The sequence below is a fragment of the Actinia tenebrosa genome, unplaced genomic scaffold (genome assembly GCF_029948245.1).
Source record: "Actinia tenebrosa isolate PJP-AT-01 unplaced genomic scaffold, QUT_ActTen_1.0 PGA_scaffold0__85_contigs__length_37466705, whole genome shotgun sequence".
NCBI classification, from domain to species: domain Eukaryota; kingdom Metazoa; phylum Cnidaria; class Anthozoa; order Actiniaria; family Actiniidae; genus Actinia; species Actinia tenebrosa.
Window position 1 is genome coordinate 26,254,505 of NW_028292569.1, and position 16,096 is coordinate 26,270,600.

A 16,096-nucleotide genomic window follows, 5' to 3' on the forward strand; every position below is an offset into this window, starting at 1 on the left:
CACTAATGTTTTATGGTATAGTTAAGATAATTCGAATTGCCATTAAAGCGAATAAGCTATTTTTAAAGTTTTTTTTTACAGTACGAATAGAAAAACCGTGGGCACCTAGAAATATTCTAGGCATGTTCTATACTAGTGTTCTTTAGCCAATTAGAATTGACTTTCTAACCACAAGATAACGGAAAGATAACAATAACGCTTCTGATTGGCTATTGTACATTCTAGAAATATTTCTAGGTGCCCATGGTTTTTCGATTCGCACTGTAATGGCAGTGCGTGTAGAAGAATGTAAATCTGAAGCTTCCAACCAACTCTAGGCAAGGTATGCATTTGAGTCATACGACATTTACATCTATTTTTATGTTTTTCAGAGCTTCCCAATATTCCAGAACTCGACATAGCCTTTGCCCTCAGTGCAACAGCAGTCGATGGAGACTCCAGCTTCCGACGCATGAAAGAAACAATCAAATCAATAATAGATCAATACGGGACAAACTCTATTCGATATGGTGTGATTGTCTTCGGTCGAGATCCTTCCGTTGAACTTCTCTTTAGTAAGGCATTCCCAACAGATAATGAACTCAAACGGTTCTTTGATGGTATCTCTAGATCGAGGGATGGGTCGTCGATACACAGGTACGAGACAAGAAAAGGGTTAATTAGTATTTCTTTTGTAATATCTAATTATATGTAAAAAATTATAGTAGTAAAAGCAACATTAGCGGCGGCAGAGACGGAGGTGGCAGCGTAGGTGATGGTGGTGGTAGTAGTATTGGCAGCAGTAACAGCGAAAGAAGCAGCAGCGGTAGCAGTAGCAACAGCAAAAGTAGGAGCAGCAACAGTAGTATTAGCAGTACATGAAGATATAGAAATATAGATAAGTTATAGTGCTTGGGAACGAGGTTATTCCGGGCGAAAGCCCTTGGAATTAAATTCGGAAAAATTACCTCGTTCCAAAGCACTATAACTTATCTATATTTCTATATCTTCATGTATTTCATTAGTGCCATGCGGTCCACATATTCTCAGTATTAGCAGTAGTAGAAACAACAGCAACAGTAGTAGTAGTAGTAGTAGTGGAAGAAGAAGAAGGAGTAGGGACATTTTGGTCACCGCTCTTATTCCTTATTTCAGGTTCTCTGTTTTATAGCCAATATTTTTTTAATGTGAAACAAAGAAAATATGACTAATCTTTTCGACTTTAATCTTTTTGACTACGTGAGTGATTCGATCAATAGGGCCATGGATGAAGCAAGGACGCTATTTGACCAGTACGCACGACCAGAAGCCAAAAAAGTCTTGGTAATCATCACTGACAAGCAATCTGACAGTACACTTAGTAACATCAGGGATGCTGCTAAGCCTCTTGCTGCAAAAGATGTGCTGGTCATCCCTGTGGCTTTTGGAAGAGACGCTGATCCTGATATATTAATAGCCACCACATCTGATAGAGGGAAACTAGTAAAGGTTGACAAAAAAGTTCCTCCGAAGACTTTGGCCAAAGATATTATGAACAAGATATTAGAAGGTTATTATTTATATCCATCCATCCATCCATCTATCGATTTAAGCATCCTTTGTTCGTTCCTTTGTTCCTTCCATTTATTCATTCTTTTCTTCATCTATCAATCCTTCCATCCGTCCGTCTATTCACTCACCTATCCTTCGTTCGTTCGTTTCTTCCTTCCATTCTTCCATTATATATATTCTTATTTTCATCTATTCTTCACTTCATCCATCTGTTTATCTGCCCGTCCGTCCGTTCATCCATCCATTCATCCATCCATCCATCATTCACTCACCTATCCTTAGTTCCTCGTTTTTTCCTTCCATTCATCCATTATTTTCATTCTTATCTTCATCTATTCTTCACATCCTCCATCTGTTTATCTGTCCGTCCGTTCATCCATCCGTCCGTTCATCCGTCCTAATCCCTAGTTTCTATCCCTCGCAGAGAAAAAGAAAGCCAAAGAAACAGACATCGCATTTGTGATCAGTGCTGCCGGTACAAACTCGATTGCAACCTTCATGAAGCTCAAAGATGTCATCAAGAACATCATTGATAAGTACAGCATTGGTAGTACTGGATATGCCGTGGTTACCTTTGGCGATACGCCTGTTATTAACACCATGTTTAAGGATACTTATTCAAGGTAGGTAGTACTGTGTGTAAGGTCAATCTATTGTAATACATCGAGTATTGATCGTATTCTATATGACTTAGTAATATACCTGTTAGAGATTATTTTGCAAAAGATTGAAAACTATTTTTGAGTAATAAATTATGCTTATCTGTTTGTCTCACGGCTGTTGGTCATTTGTAGAAAGGACCGTAAATTTTTGCTAGTTTTCGTCAGTTTTTGGTGTAGACTGATGCATCTGTCATATACTACTCGTATGATCACATGTGCTGTGATTGGATGTTATATTCGTGCTGTGATTGGCTGTTTCTTCGTTGCAGCTCCACCAAGAGTGTTATTGCCTTATAAATACTCAAACATAGCTTATTTATTCCTTTTTTATAGTGATACAGACTTGAAGAACTTCATTGAGAGCATATTCAAACCGTATGGGGGTTCAGATCTTGCCAAAGCACTAGAAACTGGACGCCTAGTGTTCGAACCATCCCGAGGTGCGCGTCCCAACGCACGAAAGATCCTGGTCCTGATAACAGACCGTGAATCGGACAGCAGTGTGAAGGATGTCCAAAACAAAGCCAAGGAGATCGAAAGGGAGTATATTCGTATCATTTCTTATTCTCTTGGAAATGAAGATAACAGGAAGGAGTTGAATGTGACCACGCCCATTAAAGATGACGTCATCGAGGGGAATGGAAATGACCCTGCGACAGAGATTAGTAAAGAGATTATCAAGAGGATCGAAAAAGGTAGGGAAAAGACGTTCTGTTTATGTCTAACTTAAATTCTTAATTAACTTTATGATTTACAACCAGCACCTCCCCTCTCATTCTACCCTTTCATTCACTCTAGTAAGAAATTTGTAGGTCGGAAAAGTCGTAGACTCTTACCCATACGTAAAAAGATTGTGTTTTGCGAAGGAGGCAAACGGGTGAAGCTGGAGAGAAACCCAGGAAGCACTGATGAACCAGCAGCAACGAAAAAACATGAACGGTAAATGATTTATTTTTATTTATTTATTTAACAGAACCTATTCCAGAACTTGATTTGGCCTTCGCACTCAGCGCAGACGCACTAGATGCTGACGAGACATTCAACCTCCTTAAGGATGCTGTCACTTCAATCGTTGACAAATATGGCAAGGATAAAGTAAAATATGCTGTGATTGTCTTCGGAGCAAATGCTGAGACTCGGCTAAACTTCGGTGACCTTTCGGTGGATCTTGATGATTTAAAAGAACATATCAATAATATGAATCAACCTTTTGGTCAGCCAAATCTGCAGAAAGCTTTGACTGAAGCTGATTTGGTATTCAAGAGGGAACGGCCGAGAGCGAAAGTGCGTAGAGTTTTGGTCGTCGCAATGGATAAGAAATCTGTCAATAGGTAAGTATTCTTTTGCTTTACTGTTTTTATCGAAGTACTTCTTTTTAACTGCTGTGTGTCGTTGGCAAATAGAATGAATGAGATCAAAACTGCTGCAATGCCTCTCGAGAAAGCCAACATCAAAGTCATCCCAGTGCTGGTGGGAAATACCGCTGACCCGCCAGACCTGACAGACATCACCACTAACAAAGGTTACATCGTGAATGGGACTAACGTAAAGGATCCTGATGATCTCGCTGAAGAAATACTCAAGAAAGTCAAAGTCGGTAAGACTTGTAATTTTGGTTGTTCAACTGATATCATAGACGTCATGTTGGAAGACGTTAACATAATAATTGTATATTTTCCACGTAAAAATTGCCATTTTTTAAATCTCTATCACATCTTGATTCTGCTAGCTACATCTGCGAACAAAGAGCATAGCGGCATGAGCAGAGTTTGTTGGATCTCAATTAAAATTTTCGGGTTCTTCACTTTTCCCCCCTCAACATCCCCAAATTGCAATTCCATTTATGAGTTTACCATGTACATCAACCAAGAAGTAGTTTCAGCCAGTAATGTCGCACCCGCTAAGAAGAGTTGTCGAGATTGGCCAAAACAAACAATAGTCGTTTTCCAGAGTTACAGTGTTAGTTACGAGGACTAATAAAATCAATGATTGTATTGATCTGTGATCTGTTTCTTTCTTCTTCTAGATCTTCCAAACGTCCCTAAGCTTGACCTTGCCTTCGCACTGAGTGCCAACGCCCTCCAATCCGACAGGAACTTCCAGACATTCAAGAAAATTATTAAATCAATCATCGACCAACATGGCACTTCCAGGATACGATATGCTGTCATAGTATTTGGCGACAGACCGTCTATCAAGTTACGCTTCACCGATTCTTACCCTAGCGACGAGTACCTTAAGCGTCTCCTTGACAACATACCACGTGTCCGAGGAGCAAGGCTGGATCTTGCACTAGAGGAGTCCAAGGCTTTGTTTGATGCTAGATCTGATGCGAAGAAGATACTGGTGGTTATAATGGATAAGAAGTCTGGTTCTCGTGCCCCTGACATCAAACAAGCTGCAAGGTAAATATTCATTACGCAAATTGAACTTATTTTGAATTATACATAAGTTAAGCCAGTAGAAGTATTTTCCCTTCTTATTTCATGCATAAATAAAAATCAAAAAAAAGTCGAAGGAGAAACGAAAAAAAAGAAGAATATCAAGTCAATGAATCAACGAATCAATTAATCAATCAATTAATCGATATATTAATTAATGAATAAATGAATTGATAAATTCTTAGGAGGGCCACGAGTTTGTCAGTTTATTTGTACTGTTAATTGTCATCCTTGAAGAAAAAATGGAAAAAAAAAATGAGTGAACGATTGAAAGAAAGAATGAACGAACGAATAAGCGAACAAACAAAACAAATGAACACATAATCGGGAACGAGCCAAGACAGGCAGAGAAGAAGATTAAGGGAATGAGGAGTAAAGCAGTAAAATGAGAAATGAAAGAAAAAGGGAGGAGGATAAAGAGAAATGCAGGGAAAAAAGAAAAAATGAAACAATCAAACTTTTATTAACGATTGATTCTACTATAGTTCTGTAGAAGAAGCCGGTATTCGAGTGATTCCAGTTGTCTTTGGTCGAGAAGCAGATGTAGATGAAGGCGACTCTATCACTCCCGACAAAAGAGATGTCATTGTACCAAAAAATGAAAAGCCTGACGACATTGGGAAAGAGATCATAGACACCGTCCTTGAAGGTATTTGTTATTATTTAACAATTATTAGCCGAATGCTAAGTAAATGTCAGGGAATATTTAACGAAGCCGAAATCGAGCGGCGACGTAAATATTTTCCATATTCACTGAGCTTGAGGTGAATAATTGTTTTAGTATAATTTTAGGAGTAGACTAAAGTGATGTAATACCTAACAATTTACGCACTGAATGTCAAGTGAAGATATTTCTATAGCCCCTTTCTGATATATGTTTCGCTTGTCACTTAAAAGTTTCAATGTGAAAATATGATGAATACTAAATGAAAAATGCATATAATGCTAAACATGCTAAAAATGCTTAACTTTACGTAATTCGTGACAGGATAAAGGATTTAATTTAATTTAACACGTACCTCATACTAAAACCTTTGTGCGTGACAAGCGAAGCATATCTCGAAAGTGGCCTACATAGAAGATTACCCTCCAACAAGAATATACGTGCTTGGGGTCCGTCCGTCCGTCCGTCCGTCCGTCCGTCCGTCCGTCCGTCCGTCCGTTCGTCCGTTAGTCCGTTCGTCCGTTCGTCCGTTCGTCCGTTCGTCCGTTCGTCCGTTCGTCCGTTCGTCCGTTCGTCCGTTCGTTCGTTCGTTCGTTCGTTCGTTCGTTCCTACGTACGTACGTTTGGTTGTTCGTCCAGTCATTCATTCTTTATACATTGATATATATTTCATTTTATCTTTTCGTAAAACAGAGAGAAAGAAACTGCCTGAAACAGACATGGCCTTTGCCATCAGCGCAACAGCAGTCAGCGCCAGCTCAAACTTCAGAAAGATGCAAGATATCATCAATGCCATTATCGATGAATACGGATCAAACAAGATCCATTACAGTCTCGTCACCTTTGGCGACAGGCCTCTTGTCGCATTGAAGTTTAGTAATAAATTCCCTGGAAACCGGCAGTTAAAGAGCCTCATTTCTAATGTACCCAGAAATCCTGATAGCTCTTCATTAGACCGAGCTCTAGAGGTAAATAGTTTTGATCCATTTAGCATGGTGTTATAAAGACGATACCCTTGTTTTCTTTTCTTTGATTGCTACGCGTTTGATTAATTTCGGTATGTTTTCTGGGGCTATGCTTAGCATAACCATTAAATATGGAATATGCAGTAGATTTAACTGAGCATAAGGCCCTATGTTTACTCATAACTACGATTCATTCTCTTGATATCATTTATATATTTTTTCCTTCTTAAATACCAGGAATCACGTGATTTCTTCGATCCAGCTGTTGGCGCTCGTCCTAATGCTAATAAAGTACTCGTCGTGATCACCGATAAGCGCTCTGGAAGCACTGAAAGTAACGTGCGCGAGGCTGCTAAGCTGCTTGAAGAAGATGGTATCCGGGTCATCGCGGTCGCTCTTGGCCGTGAGTCGAGCCCCGGTGACCTGGGGATAACAACGCCTGATGTAATACCTACAAAGGAAACCGACGGACCCAAAAAGATAGCAGATAAAATAATGGACAAAGCTTTAAATGGTAAGCCTGACATTGTTCAATTCCAGCATTGGAAATGTGACTTGTGTTAGGGTGTGCCCATGCCGTGCCGTGGCCAAGACGGTACTGTGTGTGAGCATCTAACGTAGATAAACAATGTTTTTAAGCCCATGATTGTCTCAAAAGATACCTTCAACTCTTAAGAAATTCTCTCCAATCCTTAGTGTTGAAGTGCGCAACTGCGGAAGGTCGTCTTCACCGACCATTTGGGGTCGGGAGGGGTCAATGTTAATAAACTATATTCTCTTCATCTTACTATGATATTTTCTCTTGTATTCTATTTTCAGATACGGCCAGGATTCCTGAAGTAGATCTTGCTTTTGCAATCAGCACTACTGCTGCGTCAGCTGACTCCACCTTCAGGCGCATGCGTGAGATGGTCAAAGCAGTGATTGACATGTATGGAACTGAAAAGATTCGCTACGGTATCATAGTATTCGGTGCTACTACATCTACAAGCCTTTCATTCAGCGAAACCTATCCAACTAAAGAGGCATTCAAAAATTACCTTGACCTTATGCGACGGGTCGATGGTGAACCTGACTTGATTAAGCGGTTGGAAGACTCCAAGCGGCTGTTTGAGAGTGCTCCGCCTAGACCAAATGCCAAGAAAGTACTCGTGGTGATTGTCGATAATAAATCCAGTAACAGGCCTGAAGATATCAAAGCTGCTGCTAAGCCTTTACATGACTATAAGATTAAGGTGGGTTTTTATTGGCCTCAAATGCAAATACCACTGTAATAAGCCGGCCTATAGTCACGTGCTGATATATAATCTTCAGTTATGAAATTAGCTTATGAAAAGTTCCCATGAATTATGATAAAAACTTGTTATCGCTAATCACCACTGCAACTAAAGTACTCAAACCAGTCTCGACCGGGAATTTGTTTCGTCTTACCTGCCTCAGGCCACCCAAATACACGTGTACAAATACATGTGCCAGCCGCACTTTTATCCCATAAACCAAATTCAAAACTCGCACCGATGTGAGGCTTACGTTGTGAACAAAGGAATCTGGCGTGATTCGTGACTTTTGAATCACGCCAGATTACTTTGAGTCACGCCAGATCCCTTTGTTCACAACTTAAGCCTCACATCGGTGCGAGTTTTGAATTTGGTTTATAGAGTTGGCTTTATGTAACTCAAATGAAAGTTTTTATATTAATTAATTAAATAATCAAATTTTCCGCTATTCACCTACATTCACTGCAGTCACGTGACTGTTCTTCTAATCAAACCCTATAACATCTCACTGTCTGAGTATTATTTGGTAGTTTTGATATTGTTTTATCAATTCAATTTCTTTGTATATAAGGTGATTCCTGTTGTGGTGGGAGAGGACGCTGACACAGATGAATTAGAGCCCATTCTTCTAACAATAACGGTAATCCTTAAAACCAACCAGACTGAAAAACCAACAGACCTTGCAAAAAGAATCATGAAGAAAGTTTTTACCGGTAAGATGTAACAACAATATTTTAATGATTCGTTGTGGGGTTATAAACGAAAGAAAAAACTACCTTATCCTTCTCACTTTTCTATTTCATTTATGTAAATTCTTTGTGGAAAAGGTGCACGGAACTCCCATTGATGGGTTAACCGATGCTTTATATTATACAAATAAGCCATTCCGAGGTTTGGGGAAAACTGGGTATAATTGCCCTATTTCACTATGACGTCACTGCTTGTTTATGTGGGGGATAGAATCGTCAAATCCAATAGAAAATCCAACACAATTAGTAGTATAGGGAATGGGGGTTCCAGCGCAATCTCAACACGGGTAAGACCCGCGTCAAAAATCCACCTACGGAAACAACCCCACTCAAGTGTGGTTGGGGGCAACAGCGCAAATATGTTAGTCTATATATGGAGTGCGAAGATTGTAAGAGAACTTTTAAGAAAGAAGCGGATTTGAAAAAGCATTTGAAAATGAAGACGAAGTGTATGAGCAGTTATGATTGTGGATGTGGTAAGAAGTTTGAGACTAAGGTTAAATTGTTTTGGCATTGTCAGGACTGTGAGTACGACTACGACGACCTAAAAAGTGCTTGGTATTAGGTATAAAATATTTCCTATTATATAGATGGAATCCCAAAGCAACTTCAGCACGGTGACAATACCCGGTAACGGTGAGATTGACGTTAGACAGTTTTGGCGTCAGTCAGAAAGGAAGGTTAAAAGGACTCTCCGAAAAGGTATAGAAGAATTAGGAGCCCTGAAAGCGAGCATAATGGTAGAAGTAAGTTTGTCAAAAGACGAGGTAATGACGACAGCAATGTTGCGATCGAAGTCGTTAGTGATATTAGAATCCACGAATCTGGATAGGTCACTCAGTGAAGCCTTAGAAGCAATAATGGAGTCGCTGTCTAACTACACGAAAGAAGGATCGGGTTGGACAGTAGAGGAGGTTGAAGGAATAGAGATAAGTATAGCCAGGTACGTACCCATACGAGGGGGGAGTTACGTACCGCTACCAACGTGGGTAGAAAGGAAGAAGGCTATTGTAAACGTGAAGAATGAAGACAATCGATGCTTTATGTGGGCAATCAGGTCTGCACTGTATCCAGCAGAGAAGGATCCCTGTAGGACAAGTAAGTATCCCACAGATGATTTAGAGTGGGATGGTGTGGAATTTCCCATGCAGTTGATAGACATCCCCATATTTGAGGAAATAAACGATCTAGCAATTAACGTTTACGGAGTCAGAGAGCAGACGATAGTACCGTTAGTTCTGTCAAAAAGTAAAGGAGAGCGCGTACATTTATTCTACCACGGCGGACACTACTCATGGGTTAAACACATTAGCAGACTATTCTACAGACATACTAAGCACAAAGGCAAAAAGTACTTCTGCGACTGCTGCTTGCTGTCATTTACATCCTTAAATACCCTAAAGAAACACGATGAGATCTGCCGCGGAGTCGAAGAAGTGGCGCAACGGATCCAGATGCCCACCAACAAAGAGCTTTCATACGCAGACCATCAAAAGCAGATGCAAGTGCCTTACGTGATATATGCAGACTTCGAAGCGTTGATAACTAAGGAAGAGCAGAAACGTGGCGCCACGAATAAGGTAGGATTACACGAGATCTGCTCCTTTGGTTACATAGTAGTCAGATCAGACGGTAAAGCAAACCCTCCTGTGATTTACCGAGGTAAGAACGCAGCTAATGAGTTTCTAGAAGCATTGCGAGAAGAGGAGGAAGAGATTAGAGAACAATTAAGACGTCTAAAGAAGATGGAATTTACCAAAGAGAACCAGGAGGCTTTTAACAAGGCAAAAAAATGCCACATTTGCCAACATACGCTTCTTCAGTTTGGAAGACGAGCCAAGAAAGCGTGGGATGAAGATGGAAAGTATCTAGGAGAAGCTCATTTTAAATGCGGGAAGTATGCTAAGAAAGGTGAGAAGCCGGGAAAGCCCTCCACGCACTGCATTCACTGCCACAAAGCATTTGTTGAGGATTTCTATGTGGATAAGGTTAGGGATCACTGCCACATCACGGGTAAATACAGAGGAGCGGCTCATTGGAAATGCAACATAAACTTCAAAGTAGATCCAGAAATGGAAATACCCGTATTCTTTCATAATTTAAGGGGTTACGACAGTCACTTACTCTTACAAGGAACGGACGGCTCCGAAGTAAAGTGCATACCCAACAACAAAGAAAGGTACATGTCCGTAACCGTAGGCAAGCTGAAGTTCTTAGACTCGCAGCAGTTCATGGCGGACTCCTTAGCAAACTTGGTTAAATACAACACGGAGTTCCCCATTTCCAGTCAATACGGCGCGGAAAGGAAAGGAGTCTACCCATACGAATACATGGACTCCTGGGAGCGATTCGAAGAGCCCCTACCACCCAAAGAGAGATTCTACAGCACCCTAAACGAGTCTGGTATAAAGGACGAGGAGTACCAGCATGCGTTAGATGTGTGGGAAAAGTACTCCTGTGAGAATATGGGAGAATACCACGACATCTACCTACGTTCAGACGTAGTGCTGCTCGCGGATGTTTTCCAAAGCTTTCGAAAGATGGCAATGGAATACTACGGGTTGGATCCAGCGAACTTCTACACGGCTCCTGGACTTAGTTGGAGTGCGCTGCTAAAGAAGACAAACGCACAACTGGATTTCCTAACGGAATACGACATGTACCGCTTTATGGAAGACGGTATCCGCGGCGGTGTTTGCGGACCCAGCAGACGATACGCAAAAGCGAACAATCCCACGGTGGAGTACGACCCGGAGAAGCCAACCACATACATCTTCTACTTAGACGCAAACAACCTCTACGGTTGGGCAATGTCACAGTACTTACCTGTACGCGACTTCGAATGGGATAACATAAAGCCCATAGAGTTTTACCTAAACGTAGGTAAAGAAGACGACAAAGGTTACGTGCTGGAGGTGGACCTGGAATACCCAGAGCACTTGCACGACGCGCACGATGAGTTCCCATTAGCACCAGAAGCAATAGAAATACCATTTAAGCAGCTGAGTCCGCTGCAGAGGGAAATGTGCCCTGGCTACAAGCCCTACAGGAAGCTAACGATGAACCTGATGGACAAGCGAAAGTACGTGGTGCATTACCGCAACCTGCAGTTCTATGTGCGCCACGGCTTACGCGTGAAGAAGATCCATCGCGTTTTGAAGTTCACGCAGGAACCATGGATGTGCTCCTACATTGACTTTAACACACAAAAGCGTACGCAGGCAAAGAATGACTTCGAAAAGAACCTGTTTAAACTAATGAACAATAGCGTATTTGGTAAGACAATGGAGAACATCCGCAAGCGCGTAAGCATAAAGATAGCCAGCACCAGAGAGGAAGCAGAAGCATACGTATCACAGCCTGGATTCGTTAGATACGTAGAAATGTTAAACTTCTACGTGATTCACATGAAGAAAGCGAATCTATTCCTGAATAAACCCGTATACACGGGGTTTACAGTGTTAGACCTATCAAAGCTGCTCATGTATGAGTTTTACTACGACAAGCTAAAACCGAAATACGGCGATAAGTGCCGCCTCTTATACACCGACACCGATTCCTTGATACTAGAGGTGCAGACGGAAGACATTTACGAAGACTGTGTTCCCGACATCGATGAATACGACACCAGTGATTACCCACGCGACCACTTTCTTTACTCCCCTAAAAACAAGAAAGTAATCGGGAAAATGAAGGATGAGATGAAAGGAAAACCCATCGTGGAATACGTGGGCCTGAAACCTAAGATGTACAGCGTGCTAAAGCTGGACGGTGTAGAAAAGAAAGCCAAAGGTGTAAAAAAATACGTGGTTAAGAAGGACATTACGCACGAGTCCTACTTGAAGGTACTGCGTACGCGTAAGGAACAGCGACATAAGATGAACAGCCTGCGCAGCTACGGACATCAAATACACAACGTTACGCAGGAGAAGGTGTCACTGTCTGCATTTGACGGTAAGAGGTGGATGTGTGATGATGGTATTCATACGATAGCATTCGGACATCACACGATAAGCAGTTCTTCCATGACGAACCCACGTGTGGGGCCATCGTGAAGATAATACAAGATGGGCTGACCCTTCTTAGCTATCGCACTTCGGATCTGGTAAGTTTCCAAAGACCAATTAGGATCCGTAGCTCTTTTGGATCCTCCTTCTAATTCACCCGGCTCATAGAGATATCGAACCGTGACATTACCTAATCTTTTTTCATGGGGGAAGACCGCCCTCGAACTTCTGACGAAGGACTTGTGTTCCACGTGTTTCTTTTTTATGGCATCCCTGGGTTTCATTCCCGTAGCCCTGGCCGCCTCGTTGTTCAAAGCCGCGACGACCTGGGGGAGCCTCTGAGTCCATTCCCTGTTGCGTTTGGAGGGATCTTCCAGTTCTTTCCAATACTGGTACCCAAAGAGACGCTCAGCCAGGGTTTTATTGAATCTTTCGACGATGCTCTGACCCCTGTGGTACTCAGCTTTGGCTCTCCTAATTTTAGTGTCGTGGTCTTTCAGGGTCTTGGTAACCACGCCCATGAACTCCGTCCCCGCATCCACTTGCAGCAGCTTAGGCCATTTCAAGACGCGCTTATAAATCCTACCTAGGGCTTCTGCGACTTCCCCAGAATCCTTGCTGGTTATGGGTTCGGCGTCCTTATATCTGCTTGCGATATCAACTACGGTCAAAGCGTACCTATAGGTCTTCTTTCTCACCTTATCGTGCGGCAAGAAAAGCAAATCCGCCTGATGAACTTCATTGGGGGTATTTACGGTGAAGCTGGGCCTGGGAATGTACTTAGGCACGGGAAGATAAACCTGCCAGAGGGTTTGTTTTTTCAACCAGTTCTTAGCCGTTTCTTCTGATACCTTGGCCGCGGTCGCGAGTTTCTTGATAGCTGACGCCCCTTTCCAATAACCTTCGGGCCCATAGTAAATCCTTTTAAGTTTGTCCTCTACGCGGCCCATTATATGAATTCCAAAACAAGATTGATCTTGCGTCCGTTAAAATCCACCGTCTTTTCGTCCACTTTAATGGTGATGTTTATGCTTTCTACCAAATTAGACAAATCATAGCTTAAAGAAATGGGAGTGTATTCTACTGGGTCAAATGGATTACCTTGGGGCAGAAACTTGGACATAAGAGAAGACTTTTCTCCATTGTCGTAACTATGAACCAAGTCGCAATAGACTTCATAAGAGGATGCGGCTTTCCATTTTACGTCATATGTACTGCCGCTATTTATCGTGGTACTAGTAAGGCCCAGGAGTTCTACCAATGGACTGCCCTTTAAATTAGCGCTCCCATTATTTTTCTTAAATGTCATTTCATGGGGTAATCCTGTGGTAAGAGTATATCCATGCTTCGCTAGCTCCTTAGCCAGTGTTATGGGGGTGTAATGGGAATCTGGTATTTTTGGTTTGGTGCCGGAAGTTCCGATGACAAAGCCATTAATTAAATTATACCAAGAATTATACAAAGAGCAACTAACCAGCCTAACCCTTTCCGCGCGGATGGGAGGATTCAAATAAGTAGTAAAGTTATTCTTGTCGCTTTCCAAAAAGACGATCATTATATTAGATACGCCAAAGCCACGCCTCCGGCCAGCCCTGCGACTCCTACAAAGACCAATTCATTGTCTTTTCGTTTCTTAGAAGGCTGGTAGTAATTCTTGAACTGAGGCTTTTTCATTCTAAAGTCGGGGTGTGCTTGCGCATAAAGTTTGAAGGCGTAGTCTGTGTTTTCGAAGTTCTTGTCTGCCTGCATTTTGTCTTGGTAGTTCTTGTCCAACCAATCCCTGTAAGCTTGTCTTTTTTCATTCCAAGCTGCAACGTCCCTTTGATATTTCTCCAGCGCTAAGTCGTGTCTCTTTCTTTCGGCGGCACCACTTTTGTCGCCTCTAACTAATCTATCCAAATATTGACCACCATAATTAGCCCCTGTAAATGCTAAAGCTGCAATGACTCCACCTGCGACTAAGCTAACCATTTATATTAGACGCAAGCAAAGCTTACGTCGTAGGCAGGTACTTTTCTTTCCGTAGGTAATCCTTTAGCATGATAGCCCCGCCAACGGCAGCGGTCATCTTAGCAAAATTAGCGAAGCTCTTGCTTGGGTCTTCAGTAAAGTCTTCTTTGAGCACTTTCTTACCCACCCAACCAATACCCGCAACAATAGAAGTAATGATAGCTGCCTCTTCAACAGTTTTCAACAACGCGGTCGACATTATATTACAAAGCGAGAAGGAAAATCTAGGTCGCCGCGGGTGATAAATCTACTCCATTTCAGGGATCTTACTTTTTTTAACCTCCACAGGTGCGTGATATGTTGGCAGCACATGCACGGCCTCCCACTTTACTTCTGGCTTCGTAGCCCGCCATTGTAAGTAGAGGCTGCCTGCTGCTATAGCGGCTCCTAACGCGCCAATGACGTACCCAGGATTAATAAAGGATTCCTCTTCTCTTTCCTCCACCTTTTCCTCCTTCTTTGCTTTGTTCTTTTTATTCATCTCCGCGAGCTTCTTTCCGGCAGCGACTCTGCCCGGAGATTTAGCCTTGGTAATCTTGGTATCTTCTACGGGAGCCTTTTCTGGTTGTTCTTCGGTGTCACTCATCTTATATTAAGGGACTTGAAGGACTTGACAAGTAACTTGATGACGACTTGACAATGACTTGGCAATGACTTGACAACGACTTGACTAGGTACTTGAGAATGACTTAAGGACGACTTGACTAAGTACTTGAGGTGACTTGACAACGACTTGACTAAGTACTTGAGGCGACTTGATCAGGTACCTCAGTAAGTGCTGCCTGGAAGACCTTTTCGACTTCTCTATCCTTCTTGAAGTCCTTCCAAGATGTTCCGAAGGAACCTAGTACCTCCTTCAAGTCGACGTGCTGAGCTACGTGCAAAGCCGCAGAGGCGACTGCCATTAACTTACCGCACTTCAAAGACAACCAGCCGCAGGTTATCTTAAGTTCTTGGGATATGACATAGTCATCTCTTATGTCCTTCCGCAGTTGCTCCACGTCGTCTATAGGCAGCGCAAGTCCAAGCAATTTAGTTGCAAGTCGGATAGCGGAGTCTGCTACGGCGTCCGTGGTCTTACTTGCAAGGGCAGCCTCGTACCTCTTATGGAACTTCTTAACCTCCTCTTCTGACAGCTTATTAACCTGCTCATGGGTAAGTTCCTTACCTATCATTTCTTTACACTTTCCCGAAGACACAAGAATGTTAAGTTGTTCCTTGAGGTTACTTTCATCTAACTGTGTGGGGACTTCATCTATGAGCTGCTCAATGTCCATATATGTTAACGTCATACGGAAACCTCAAAGAGAAGATCATCTTGGAATGTTGGTGCGTTTTTAAATGCCGCATGTATTCGTGCAGCTGTTCCTTGCTTATCTCACCGCCGTAGTCGCTTAAAATGGTTTCCAGGTCAGACTTACTGGGTGTATAAAATACTACGAGAGAGCCTATGTTTTCCCTAAAGGGCTTAGAGACACTGGTAAGCTGCTGCGAGAGCAACCAAACGCTGATATTGTCGTGTCTGCCGCTGAAAGCGAGCTTCACTAATTCGGAGGTGCGCCTTTTTACGTCGTCCCCGCAGGCGATGTCGTCCAGTATGAGTAAAGTCTGTGTATCTTTAGGGAATTGCTTATGCCAGAACTTCAAATGGCTGGATAACTCGTTAGGGTCTAAAATATCTACAAAGAAGTCGTCATCTTTCACTCCTATGCCCGTCCAGGTGCGGTTATTCACGTAGGTGGGACAAAGCAGCACTATGTAGTCAAAGCGGTATCTAAAGGGTCCTAATAG

General features: G+C 42.3%; 1 protein-coding gene across 1 annotated transcript in view; it reads left to right on the forward strand.

Annotated features, from left to right (window-relative positions):
• Positions 1-16,096, forward strand: part of LOC148913957 (uncharacterized) — an 83,742-nt gene that overhangs the window by 12,690 nt on the left and 54,956 nt on the right. The window contains exons 17-28 of the mRNA XM_089025660.1: positions 372-636; positions 1,239-1,528; positions 1,955-2,153; positions 2,526-2,887; positions 3,166-3,523; positions 3,596-3,789; positions 4,219-4,597; positions 5,119-5,282; positions 5,991-6,265; positions 6,500-6,776; positions 7,082-7,497; positions 8,111-8,252. Coding sequence (XP_088881786.1) covers positions 372-636; positions 1,239-1,528; positions 1,955-2,153; positions 2,526-2,887; positions 3,166-3,523; positions 3,596-3,789; positions 4,219-4,597; positions 5,119-5,282; positions 5,991-6,265; positions 6,500-6,776; positions 7,082-7,497; positions 8,111-8,252 — 3,321 coding nt within the window. The remainder of the gene's footprint in view (positions 1-371; positions 637-1,238; positions 1,529-1,954; positions 2,154-2,525; positions 2,888-3,165; positions 3,524-3,595; positions 3,790-4,218; positions 4,598-5,118; positions 5,283-5,990; positions 6,266-6,499; positions 6,777-7,081; positions 7,498-8,110; positions 8,253-16,096) is intronic.